The 13,195-nt window shown below is 38.7% G+C and overlaps 1 protein-coding gene across 3 annotated transcripts in view; it reads right to left on the bottom strand.

Moving 5' to 3' along the window:
• The window catches only part of prkdc (protein kinase, DNA-activated, catalytic subunit), a 125,861-nt gene that overhangs the window by 13,283 nt on the left and 99,383 nt on the right, over positions 1–13,195 (bottom strand). For all 3 annotated transcript variants that reach the window (XM_036520687.1, XM_036520689.1, XM_036520688.1), the window contains exons 70-79: positions 12,080–12,254; positions 11,315–11,499; positions 9,775–9,955; positions 9,151–9,311; positions 8,734–8,945; positions 6,561–6,648; positions 6,130–6,273; positions 5,074–5,281; positions 3,300–3,367; positions 2,994–3,214 (exon numbers count right to left, since the gene is read on the bottom strand). In XM_036520687.1, coding sequence (XP_036376580.1) covers positions 2,994–3,214; positions 3,300–3,367; positions 5,074–5,281; positions 6,130–6,273; positions 6,561–6,648; positions 8,734–8,945; positions 9,151–9,311; positions 9,775–9,955; positions 11,315–11,499; positions 12,080–12,254 — 1,643 coding nt within the window. The remainder of the gene's footprint in view (positions 1–2,993; positions 3,215–3,299; positions 3,368–5,073; positions 5,282–6,129; positions 6,274–6,560; positions 6,649–8,733; positions 8,946–9,150; positions 9,312–9,774; positions 9,956–11,314; positions 11,500–12,079; positions 12,255–13,195) is intronic.

Raw genomic sequence — 13,195 nt, 5'->3', positions numbered from 1 at the left:
TGCCACAGTCTGGGGCCTGGTCTGGCCCTCCTGTTGTTTGGCAACAACTGGAAGTGCTGCTGCACTATACACAGAATCCATTATGCTTGAGCTCTCTCGAAAGCTTCAACCCCTGCTATGAAAGAGCAGATAACACACCTGCAAATGATGGACAATCAAGAGTACCTGAGTGTCCTGGCCATTAATACAAAAATAGATTTCTTGCACCAGGTTCCCCAGAAGCAGAGATGTGGGAGAGACTGTAGGATGTAGACTCTTATGATGATTATACAATGGTATTTTTTGAATAACTGTTTACTGATTTATTACTGATATATTTTGCATTGAAAAGTAGCATTTTTATTCTTTGGGGGAATCTGATAGGCAATGCCTCATATTGCCTCAAACCCTTTCGCATGTAACTTATTTGTTATGGTATGTAGCGTGCACGTTACCTTATATGGTTCGTTATGTTTTCATTTGCGTTATTGAGTTTCTTATAGATTTTAGTTAGCATTTCCTACATTTTTAGAGTTAAATCACTGTTTCCTCAAAGCTAAAATTAGCTAGAATTTCTATCTAGTGTTCTAATGGCACCAGTTTTAGCATATGCACTAAACGGCTAATCACACCGGTGTGACCGTACGTGCAAAAGGGTTAAAACGAAATTTGCTGTTCAGCACATCTGCGTTTGCCACGCCTTTCAGTAATTCAGGCAGGTAATTATCCGCGCTGGAATTACGGATGGAAGTTGTGGTCAAACCTGATAATATGATTGATTTGCGTTAAAACATTAACATGTTAAAGTTTCCAGATTAATCGCGAACGAGCGTTAACGCGTTAACGTTGACAGCCCTAGTTTAAATGTAAACTGTGAACATGTCGGACATTATGGCAAAACTGTGACTGTCAATTTGGGATTATTATACTAACGCTTTAATTGGGCCTTGTAGTCAAAAAAATTTAAACGTCACAGATCACCATGTGTAATCAAACATTTTTAATAAGTACTCCTATATAACAGGTTCATTTACAACATATAAGCTTAAAGCATTCACAATCAGTATGGCTGTGCTAGCGCTTTTAGAGGATATCGAGAATAACCTAATCAGGCATGAACGCGTGTTGAGGGACCAGGCAGACTTCTTTGCCAATGATGATGTATGGCTAATAAATCGCTTTAGATTGCCAAGGGCCGTTCCCCTCAGCCTCTGTGAGGAACTGGAGCCTCTTCTCCTCAGAGAAACGCGGAGAACCCATGCAATACTGGTTCATCTCCAAGTTCCAACCACCTTGGGTTCTCTCGCCACCGGCACATTCCAAAGAGAGTTTGAGGACAGGTCGGTAATATCACAATCCTCTCCGAGCTGTATAATGCCCATAGTATGAAAAAGGAGCAACCGGATGACTGCAAGGTTTATAAAGTTTCTTTACACTGTGGAGGAACAGGCCAATATCAAAATGCAATTTGCTGCCGTGTTTGGTTTTCCTGATGTAATCGGCAAAATCGACTGCACACACATTGCAGTACGGGCACCAAGAGAGGATGAAGTTGTTTTTGTAAATCGAAAACACTTTCAACATCGATCTCTGCATTTCACTCAGATTTACCTGGGATCTTTATATGCGAATTCGACTAATTAAAGGTGTGTCTCGGTCCATATAAGAACAATTGTGGGAGTGGATGTTAAGCACGTGTATGTGCAGATAATCTCATGCTAATTTGATTTACACTCAGATTTATGAAGACAATTAGGCGTACGTGGTGTTTGATAACTGATAAAAAACATCCATACACAAATCGTGGGATTGTGCATACACATGGTCCTACGGCAAGTTGTACCTTGAGCGTACTGAAAAAAGTATTGTGTACATTTTATGTTCTGATGAAGCAGAAAGCAGAAGATCCAGTGCCCTAGAACAACTATACACACACACACACACACACACACACACACACACACAGCAATGCTTTTTGGAACAGGACTGTTCAGGTTACGAAATACTTTCAAAAATATATTTCACATACAGATATACATTATACATTATTGCTAAGTAACTTGTCACTTAACACTGAAATATCACATACAATAATGACCAATAGTTACAGACACACGCATCTCAAGTGGCTCAGCTGGTAAAAGCACTTAATGTTTCTGTATCCTACGACCTGGGCTTGTCACCCAGCCATGTCATCAGTGACACAGAGCTGTCAATGACTGGAAGCTGATTTTGCTCACTTGGAAAAAGATACCAAAGACACACACCAGTTTTAGATGAGGTTTCAGACCCTTATGGAGGCACAGAGTTTGAAAGGTGAGAAATGCACTGAGTGTGCTTTAATTTAGCTGGTATTAAAGATTAATATAGGATTGTTTTATTTTCTTCAACAAAGTTAGAAAATTATTATTGAATGGGCACCATTTATGTTTCATTTCTTGATATGCTTTTTTGCCTGCCTGGCTAGTTTTCTGTTATATCATCATTTGTTCATTTGTTACAGTTATCAAAGGTGTGAATAAATATGGAGACCATTAATTATTATATAATTAGTCATATAAAATATAACGGTTAGCTAGTGTGCTGGATAAACAGCTAGTTAGCCGCTTTACTACACTAGCTGTATAACAATATGTATGAGTGTACAATATGACAGTTAAAATATCACGTGTAATATACAGAAAATAAACAACATGATTTTGGATGACCCCATGTTTTTGTAAATTCATACAATGCATTTGTATCATACTTGATAACCATAGCTATTAATTAGTTGGTGCCTAGATGACTAGCTAGTTAGTTTGTTGAGAAGATATCCCTTATAAAATAACAGTAAAAACTAGCCTTTGTGAGTTCATAAAGGCTTATTTTTTTTCAGTGATTTTACAAGCTATTTACTTTATCAAAATGCATAACAACATGGGATTGTTAGAGGTGAATAACAGGAGCAGTTTCTTTTTGTGCCACATACAAATATTTCACACTTTGAATAAGGATATACTGGAGGGATTTACCTGGTTGTCATAGGGACTACTTGGTAGGTTATGAGCGCCATATTCCTCTGAGAGCAGCTGGCATCGTGGGACAAGATTGTATTCATGACACTGAAGAGCTGCTCAATGCGTTGGTCTTGCCGGAGGTCCTCCCCGCCCTTCACCAAAAAGGGGTACTCACGTTCATCATCCCCGCGGATGATAACTCTTTTAGGCTTCCGAATGGATGCCATAACCTTCACCTGGAGCCAGGACATGAATACATTAAACTTATTTCCAACATTGCTGAGGCTACACTTTCATTTATGCATACAGAAGTGTACATACCCGCTCATCAAATCCAACGATCTTTGTGTGATACTCAGGTAAAGGTTTGGATCTGCCATGATACTGCCCTAAAATAATAAACAAACATAATCAGCAACAAGGAAAACACCAACCCAAGAAGTTAAATGGAACTGGACTGAATAATTTGACAATTATCAAACTGTAATTGAAATGAAATTTAATGAGCTGTAAAGATCAATCAATCCAATAGCGTTTTTTCCAACTAAAAAACTTCCAAAAAGTGTTACTTTTTCACAGTTGTCCAATTAGATATCAAATACTTCTACAAACATATCTTTAATAGTACAGCAGCTTGTATTGTAAAGCTTTGAGACAGGTGGATGACGTATTGTTTCTGAGTGATTGTTAACGATCTAGCTATTCAGATGGTGGCTGGCAATATCATGTTGGTCATCCATTAAAGATGTGTAACAGTACTTCAGAAACAAGTGTCCATGACATTATTTTACATTGCAGGCAGGACTGCAGGACAAGGGAAAGATCCACCCAGATTTTTGAATGGATTGTCACAGTACTTTTGGTGGTGATACTCAGTCTCCTGACTAACATGGGCACACCAAAGTAATCATCATATAATCTTCTGGCTTACAATGCAGGATTTACAGTAAAAGAGTCACCTAATGGAAAATGTAGGCAATGCCAGTGCATAGTAGCACAGAATAAGTTGTGACTATTGCACTATAGTAAGCTGTGCAGAAGTACTGGACCATCAGGTGGACAACATTTCAGTTATGCTATGCCGTATGTCTAAGAATCAGGGGTTTTGATGATGTGGCCCTTTACATGGAGCTCAAGCTATCTTCTGGAGACTGATGTGCTACATCCCCATGCTGTATATGCTGCAGCATATCTGGACAACACTGTCATTTACAGTAATGACAGGGAGCAGCATGTGGAGCATCTGAGGGCGGTTCTGCAGCCTAAAGCTGGACTCACTGCTAATCCAGGTAAGTGCTCAATTCCGCCTGTCCACCTCCCAAGTCCTAAAAGGAAGTCACGTACATCCTGGGGCTGGCTAGCTTTTACTGCTGATTCATTCCCAACTTTGTGGAACTTTCAAGTACCCTGACAGATCTCTCAAGAGCTTTTGATCTGGTCCAACGGACAGAGCAGTGGCCATCAGACAGTGTGCTTGAAAATAAAAGCATTTCTCTGTGGGGGTCCCTTGTCAGCCTGGACATCTCTAAGCCCTTCTCCCTTCAGACAGCCAGAAACTGGTTCTGTATCTTTGTCTGAAGTGTTTCCTGAGAAAAGGGTGGTTCAGCAGCTTTCTGGTGATGCACCTGGGGTCTATCAATGTCTGTGTTGACACAATGGGCCCTGGCCGCATTCTGGGAGGGAGGAGTGTGGCACTTGCCTGTGGGGAAGGGTGACGGGAAAGCAACCCCACACTCTCATACGCAAAAGGAGCCAGTGCACCAGGACAACATGGACATAATGGCCGCATTATGGAAAAACTGCAACTCTGATCTCCCACCTGATCACTCATGAAGCAGACCATGCCTATGGTGTGTGCCAATTCACATCCTAAGATGTAGAAATATTCTACCAATATGAAAAATAGTAAACTTGGAACAGCTGGCATTTATTTGCCCTTTGCACTGTCTCAGAATAGCAACATTAAAATTGTACCTTGCTATTGATCACGTGCTGTCTTTTTCTGCTCACTAAATATGACAATTTCTAATGTGATCGATCAATAGATTAATGGATATAGACAGTATGTAGTGTGTACTCCACAGTCAAAAAAGACCTGGGATCTCCAGCTCATTCCTCAGCATTTCTGCTCTGAAACTGCTCATCCATGGGGAATACTCTTTCAGGTTTCCTGGTTCCTTCTGGAATTTGCGCATGGAGTTTTGCAGCTCATCCACTGACTTCAAACAGGTCTTATTGTTCTTCTTTTCAAACAGCTTTGAGCCACCTACTCCTAGCGCTTGCTCTATATCTTTGGCAAATCTCTGTATTGAACAAAAAGAAAACAAATATGTACAGTTACAACTTTACGTTACAACTACATTGCTGAATTTTGTCCATTGCCGTCTTTGGAATCTTCAATTGTTATTTTCAACTGCAGTTCTGTCATACTGTAGAACTGCAACTAACCCATTTATTATTTAAATATTTAATCACATTGTCATGATTTAATGATCTTACGATTTTACGCAGATCAATACTGTCATAACATATGCAGAGGTGGACACCCCGGCTATGGAAAGTAAAAGTCCTACCATGTATTTTTTCTAGCCATTCACTAAACAAGGTGATTTCACTAATTAGTTCCTCTACCTGGCTGAAGACTTGCACTAATTAAATTCAGCTGGTGTAGTGAATGGGTGGAACAAATACGTGGCAGGACTTGTACTTTCTGAAGCTAGGGTGTCCACCTCTGAACACGTGACTAAGCTATGGTCATTACCGATTAGACTCAAACAGCACATTAACACTGGAAATTACTGTATTTTACAAAAAGTAAATTGCCTTAGCGATGAGCATTGTTAAACTGCATTAAAAATCATTTACAATTTGATTGTCTCTTTAATGTCTATTGTTTCAATGTTTTGTTAGAGTGGTGTTATGTTACTGTTTATTCCTAATGTTCCCCAACAGAGTACTCTTCTGGTAATTTACTGCAAATATTAAAGATTTAGAGATTATTTTAAAAATAAAACATGAACACTGAGCTTGCAAATACATATGAAAATTAAACAGGAATTAAATTTAAGTCAATTACATGTTTCTAACCCAGAGATACCTTTTCATAAATTTTTACATATATCATACATTTGAAACTGAAGAAAATGCCTACCTTTATGAACCGCTTGCGGAAAGATCCGAAGCCTTCTGCTCTCTGATCACCCAAAGAGGAGTACATTTCATCATACATTTTCTTCATCTTCTCACTGTCTGTCTTTGGTTTGTTCAACTCATTCTTTACATCATCCCACCAATCCTGGTAACAATCATACATACTTATTTTAAGTTATTTTTCAGGATATAGAACATGGCTGTGTTTGGAATTTTGACAATGACATTGGTATCCAGCCATTTTATTTAAACTTGCATTTGGCTAATGAGAAGACATTTTCTTAACTGAGATGTCACAATCAAATAACAATTGTATATACAAGATGGAATATTATTATATATGTAACAGGTATGGTCTTTATATATAGAGCTGGAATACAGAATGTGAACTATATATGTGCATTGGTTCACACATGTAAAATGTTATTTTACCTTGAAAAGCATTTCAGGATTTGTGAGCTGCTGCAAGGCATCAATGAAGTCTTTCACAACAACCCCCTTATTAAGCAGTTCCTTCAGCCTGGAAAGAGAAAACAAACTGTGAGATTAGGAATCAGTTTCTTTTCTTTCCCTTTATCACACTGACTGTCAATTGTGCATGACCCTCGTCTCACCATCACATTCCCTGCAATTGTGCTGGAGCCATAAAGCATGATGAAAGCAATCCTCTGATACACTCAAACAAGCTCAACGACCACTGCACCATCTTACTGAAGAGAACAAAGGGCTGAAATGCATTACTCTGTGACTGTATTTTGGTAATCAATGAGTTTCATATTAATTCTATACCCTAAGGGAAAATACAAATTTTCATCTCCTGAAAAGGCTATAGATACTTACTCAATAATAGGGTGAAATTATCTGGTGTTATTCTGAGTATCTTGTAGCTTCATAAGTGTAGTTACTGTATAGCCATGCATTAGCTGTCTGTATTACTCTGCCAGCTAAACAGCTGACCAGCTACTCCAGCTTAAATTTTCTGACCACATCACTACGACAACCAGCTCATGCAGATTTGCGCTGTACAACATCAGGAAAATCAGGCCCTAGCTATCTGAGTATGCTGCGCAGCTCCTTGTCCAGGCACTGCTCATTTCAAGACCGGAATATTGCAATGCTCTCTTGGCTGGTCTACCTGCACGCACTATTAAACTTCTGCATGTCTGGTTTTCAATCAGCCAAAAAGGGCTTATGTCACACCTCTCTTAGTCTCACTCCACTGGCTCCCTGCATCATGTTCAAGGCCTTGATGCTTGTGTACAGGTTGACCAACAAAACTGCACCTAAGTACCTGAACTCACTGCTGCAACCCTATGTTCCCTCCCGACTGCTACGCTCTACCACCAAACGGCGCCTGGTGGTCCCATCGCATTGTCATTCAACCGAAATGGTGGTGGTGAATGACAATAATATTTGAACCGGGGTGAGTAAACTATACTATACTTATTTAAAAACTATATTTTTAATGCCATTGCTCAATATTCCTGAACAAGCAAAACTACAGTGAGACAAACTAATACAACTGTCTTTCCCTCATGCCTTTTGAAGAACTGCACCAACAGCTCAGCTCACAGCTGCCAAGGTGGCACCAACATTCACTCGATCAACTGATTACTGCTGAGTGTAGGGAAAGAGTTTCTCAACTTTTTTCTGTTGTGTCCATCAGTCAGACAATCAGCAGACACCATTTTTTTTTGTTTTCCATCCCCTCAAGACTAAATGTATAATCTTAACTAAAGACACATTTGCTACTTTTACAAAACAGAATCACTGTTGGGTGTCAATGTTAGCTATTAAGTGAGAGAGGAGATCAAATATAACAAGTTTCACTGATTAAATGAAAGGTTATGGGTGTTTTTAGGCACTAAGTGAATAATCATGCCAGTATTCATGATATTCACAGACTAGCTAGCTAGCAAATCCAAGACAGGTTGTAAGCCAGGGAAATAATGTAGCTAGTTAATGTGGCCACAAGGCATAATGCTCACCACAAAGTTAGGGTCAACCATCACTTGAGAGCAAGAACACTGCAGTAACATCTTGTCTTTCCAAAACAAAATGTGTGCACCCTTTCTTGCGAAAACAGAGACCTACTTTCAGGACACTTATCCCAGTAACATTAATTCTACTGTGAATGGACATTTACAAATAAATGGTGCTGTGAATTACTTTGTTAAAGGGGTTTCAGTGGATCTTATTGGAGAAGGTGGAAATATCCACACTGGCAGCCATCTTTTCAATTTTATATAAAACACATAAAATTTAATCTAATTTGACAACGTACCATAAGTGCACAATGGTACTAATTTTTTATTACAGAGTGCAGTGAATTTACCATTTTGGTTTTAAATTTAAACTTAAGGAACATGTTAGCAAGTGGAAGTGTTACTTTTGGTCCATCTAGAAAGGCATTTTCTGGAATGGATACAGTAGACATAGTTTATCTTTACTACATTAATTTACAGTACGAGCTTCCAGTACATATATGACCTAAACTATATTCATAACCTAAAACTATGTTCTAAGTCTAGTTGCTTTTGATTATTGACAGCCTGGTCAGGATAAAATTGTTTTTCATTATTGGAACACTGTCAGTCTTAATTACCTTGTGACAAACTCTTTGTTTCTGTGCCCACTAGCAGAGTCCTCAAAGTCATAGCTCTCACTGCTGATCATATAGGGGTAGATGATTGCTTGTGGGTAGAACTCTGCAATCTCCTGGATAACCTGTTGTACCGCCACTGCCTCCTGCTTGTCCAACAGTGCCATCATCTGACTGATCCAACCGATAAGCTGCCAGCAAGGCACTGTCAATACCTAAAACCACAGAAACCATCAAAAAGTGAGAGTTAATTAGAAGAAACATACCACGGATGGTGTATGTAGTATGACGGTATATATTTAATCTTTTTCTCAGACACAACACCAATTGCCCCAACCAGCTACCTCAAAACAAATATTTCATGTTATCCATAACTTTCCCACATATTCCCCATTCCCTGGACAGGTACCCAAGACAGACCTTTCTGGCCATGTGATTCAAGGTGTCCCCAGGGTACAGCTCAATAATCTGTAAGAGTCGAGGGAATTTCAGCCGAGCCTCTTCTGAGTTCATCTTTAGGGCTTTCAACAACATTTCCACCACAATGGCAGGGAATGTTGTCAGCTCAGGGAATTCAGAAACTGCAAATAAGGACACACAGACTCTTAATACGAAAACAATATAAACTGAATTTACATTACTAAATGTATAATAACCCTTGTCATTCGTGGTGGATGGGTTCCTGAGATTTGTGAAGGAAACATTGTGAAACTAAAGCTCCTTTGAGTTCTGTTCAAGATTTCTTCCTTTTAGCAAGGGAATTTGCCTTGACACTGTTGCTGTACACTTGCTCTTGGGGCTTCATGCTCTTGGGGCTGACATGACCAATTTGTTTGATGACAAAATGTGTCCAACGGCTTGGTGAATTATTCTTTTACAAATGTTGTATGAGCTATTGTTCAAATTATTACAACTCAATTCCAAAGCTATATTTAAAAGTGATCTTATTGCAGCCAGTGTGAGTGAGAGAGAAGTACAAGCATCGACTTTGTAAAGACACCACTTGAGATGGGTTTTTTTCCAAAGCAAGTAACACAAGCTCACCATGGTCACTCTGTTCCTCATGACGCAATTTTTTGTCACAGAAATTGGCCAGGGCCATGTAGGCTTCAACAGCCCCAGGTGTGTCCACACATTCCCCAGAGCTGATTTGTACCTCCTCCTCAACCTTCTTTACTGCACTGTACAGAAACTCCAGAGCTCTTTGCTGTAGCCCCACCATGACCTGCATGCAGAGGCAAATACACTCAAAATGGATTGTTAACATTATGTTCAGCATATACTACAGATTTATACAGAGGCACTAAAAAAATCCAAAACAGTCACACTGGGCAACCCGCCAGTAATGTATATGTGAAAGGACACATCATTATCATACTGATATTTAAATTAGTACCATGTTGCTGCAAGAGAACTCAATGTCTGAAATGAGAAGCCTGGTAAGGAGAGACTGTTACACATGAGCTAAACCTTATGAGAGTAAAGATTAACTTGTGTACATTAGGAAGCATTCAATGAATGTATTCTCTTTTACTCTATTTATCATTCATTTATGTTGTCCATGTGCTATGTATTCTATGTTTCTTTTATGCGCTGCTGTTATATATCATTGTCTTATAATATTTTATTTACTCAATTTTATTTTATTGTGAAGACGTTTGAGCTGCATTCTATGTATGAAAGGTGCTATATAAATAAAGACTAGTAAAAGTATTACATGATTATTGACTGAAGACATTATGAATCCGGGTAAGGATTCCATAAATCTATGAACTAAAGTCAGTTGAGCCAGTGTATATAGGACATTTTTTTCCTTTCACTTGCCACTATAGTGTTTTACCAGTTTAATACTACATGCTGAAGACAGTATTTTTTTAATATTACACTTAAATGTTAATTTACATAAAGATATATGAAGGCAAATCTCATTAATATATGGATTAATTTAAATTATTCATTTGTATTTATTATTGCTATTTATACATTATTAACACTATTCATTATTTATTTTAATTATTTACATAAGTAAACCATACCTAGTCGATATATACTTGTATTTTTCCCTGTCGTCTTCACACATGTACGCTAAATTAATACGTGCCCCCCTTGGAACCCCCCCCCCCCCCCCCCCCCAATTTACTAATGCTATGTCAAATGCCACAGCATTATATCCAGTCCTTGATGTATGCCTGATAAATAAATCTTGTTTTTGTTATAAATCCCTTACTTGTAGAATCTTACTAAAGGCAATGGTACACTGTGGTATGTAACCGCACTTGTGAACTTACAGAAGCATGTATGTACTATTCATCACTAGCTATCATAGCACTAGCTAATCAAGGCATGATTGGGTGTGGCCCCTTGTGCATGGTAGTTGATGCAATTTTATAAGATGCACTTTGTACTCTCTCTGTAAGTGGATCTGGATAAGAGTTTCTGCTCAATTACAAAATGTAAATATTTTTGGACAATCTGAACCAAAATCAATCACTGACAGAGTATACATCACCTCCTCTACCAGGAACAATTTTTGAAGTAGTTGTTACAGTGTTATGTTTCCAAAAGTATAATGGGAATTTTATACCTGCTGATGGGAAGGAGAGGACAATCCAGACAGCTCCACTAGTCTCTTTGCCTTGTCATTCCCAATGCTCTCCAAAACAGTTGAGTCCTTACTCATGAGGGATGCCATTATATCATAAGTAGTTCCCAGTAAAATTTGATGGTCCTGATAAATGTGTGAATTCTGACACTCTATCTGAATTTCCTCTGCAGGAAGGAAGACAAAGTAGACATCAGTAAATATATTTGTCAGTGACTGTAGACGTCTGCTATACACAATATCACTTTTCATATGGGGCTTCTTCCTATGTAACTACAACAAATCATGTTGATAAATGTCCTGAGACAAGGACGTGTGCCATCATGTGTGTAGCATTGTGGGGTGGGGGCATGAGGCAATACCTTCCCTGGTGTGAGAGGTATGGTCTCCAAAAACATAGAAGGTGTGGTCTACCAGTGGTGAGGGGAGAGGACTGCAAGGGTGTGAGGCATCAAGGTATGAGAGGCAGACTCTTTCAGAGTGTGAACAGTGTGTGGCTGTGTAGTATAGTGGGTAAGAAGCAGGACTTGTAACCAAAAGGTTGCCGGTTCGATTAGCCGCTGGGTCACTGCTACCGTACCTTTGGAAAAGGTACTTAATCCACAACTGCCTTAGTAAATACCCAGCTGTACAAATGGATAAAATTGTAAAAAAAAATACTCTGGATAAGAGTGTCTGCTAAATGCCAATAATGTAATGTAATAATGAACAGTAGGATTTCGATAAATTGACAGACAGGGGATATACCGAGCAGCGGGATGGTCTTGAGAACAGTCAGAATTTGTTCTGAACTGCTCTGGTTCTGGCAGCGCCTGTGGCTGAAACGGGAGAAACTGTGGACCCACTGCAGCAGCCAGTTGCTCTGTGTTTTTGCCTCCCTGTGCAGTTCCTTCAGAATCTTACTTGCCACCGAGAAGTTATTCTGAAACAGAAGAAATTCTTGTTACCTTGGAAAGTGATACTGAAGTAATTTGACAAAAACATGATAAAATGATGCATGAACAAAATTAAAACAATTTTGGAACATAAGGTGAGTACAGATATTACGTTCTCACTTAATTTACTGGACTACGGAGCTGCGTTTATATATAGCTAATATTACATGTTTGCTAGGATATATGTGATAAAACATGTCTGTCTTTTGGTGTAAAAAGCTCCTTTTTTTAACCCAAGAGTAATATGCCTTACATGTAAAGGGGAAGCTAGATGTAGTTAACCAATGAGTAAACAGTAACTAATGAGTAATTAGTAGATGTAATTAGCATCTACTACCTGCAGGTCTCTGCTGGCTTCTTTCACGATGGCTGGGATAGGTTATTTTCTGGCTCCTACTGGCCTCTGAGCAGCCATGATATGACGCACAAAGGAATATTTCCTTCAATATTTACTTACTTTCTCACTGTGGAGCAATGCACTACATATAGCACCTTTCACACAGTCACACATGACACAGCCACCACAGCATGAACTCATAAAGCACTGTTTGAGCTGTCCTTTTATCACAAATTATACCTTTCACAATTACCTCATTATCTGGTCCTAAATAAGAAGCTCAATGAAGGCCATAACTGCTTTGACAAATGTTCATTTAGCTATTTTTTATGCAAACATGCGTATCCAGCACATACTGTTGAACCATACAAAAACAGATCTGAAGCAAATGCAGAAACATTCCTGGCACATCTTTTTTTTTTGTTTGTTTTTATAGTTTTCACTAAAAAACTATGTACATTCCATTATTAAATTAGCATTCATGATTTTTATTGGATTGCTTTCAAATTTGGCACAGTATTTAATTTTTGTTCCCCACAATATATTCACACCAAACTTGACAATAATTGACCCAAAGGTGAGTGAAACTGG

The sequence above is a fragment of the Megalops cyprinoides genome, chromosome 2 (genome assembly GCF_013368585.1).
Source record: "Megalops cyprinoides isolate fMegCyp1 chromosome 2, fMegCyp1.pri, whole genome shotgun sequence".
NCBI lineage: Eukaryota > Metazoa > Chordata > Actinopteri > Elopiformes > Megalopidae > Megalops > Megalops cyprinoides.
The sequence above is the reverse complement of the archived record's forward strand: the minus strand, read 5'-3'. Positions and strand labels throughout refer to the sequence as shown.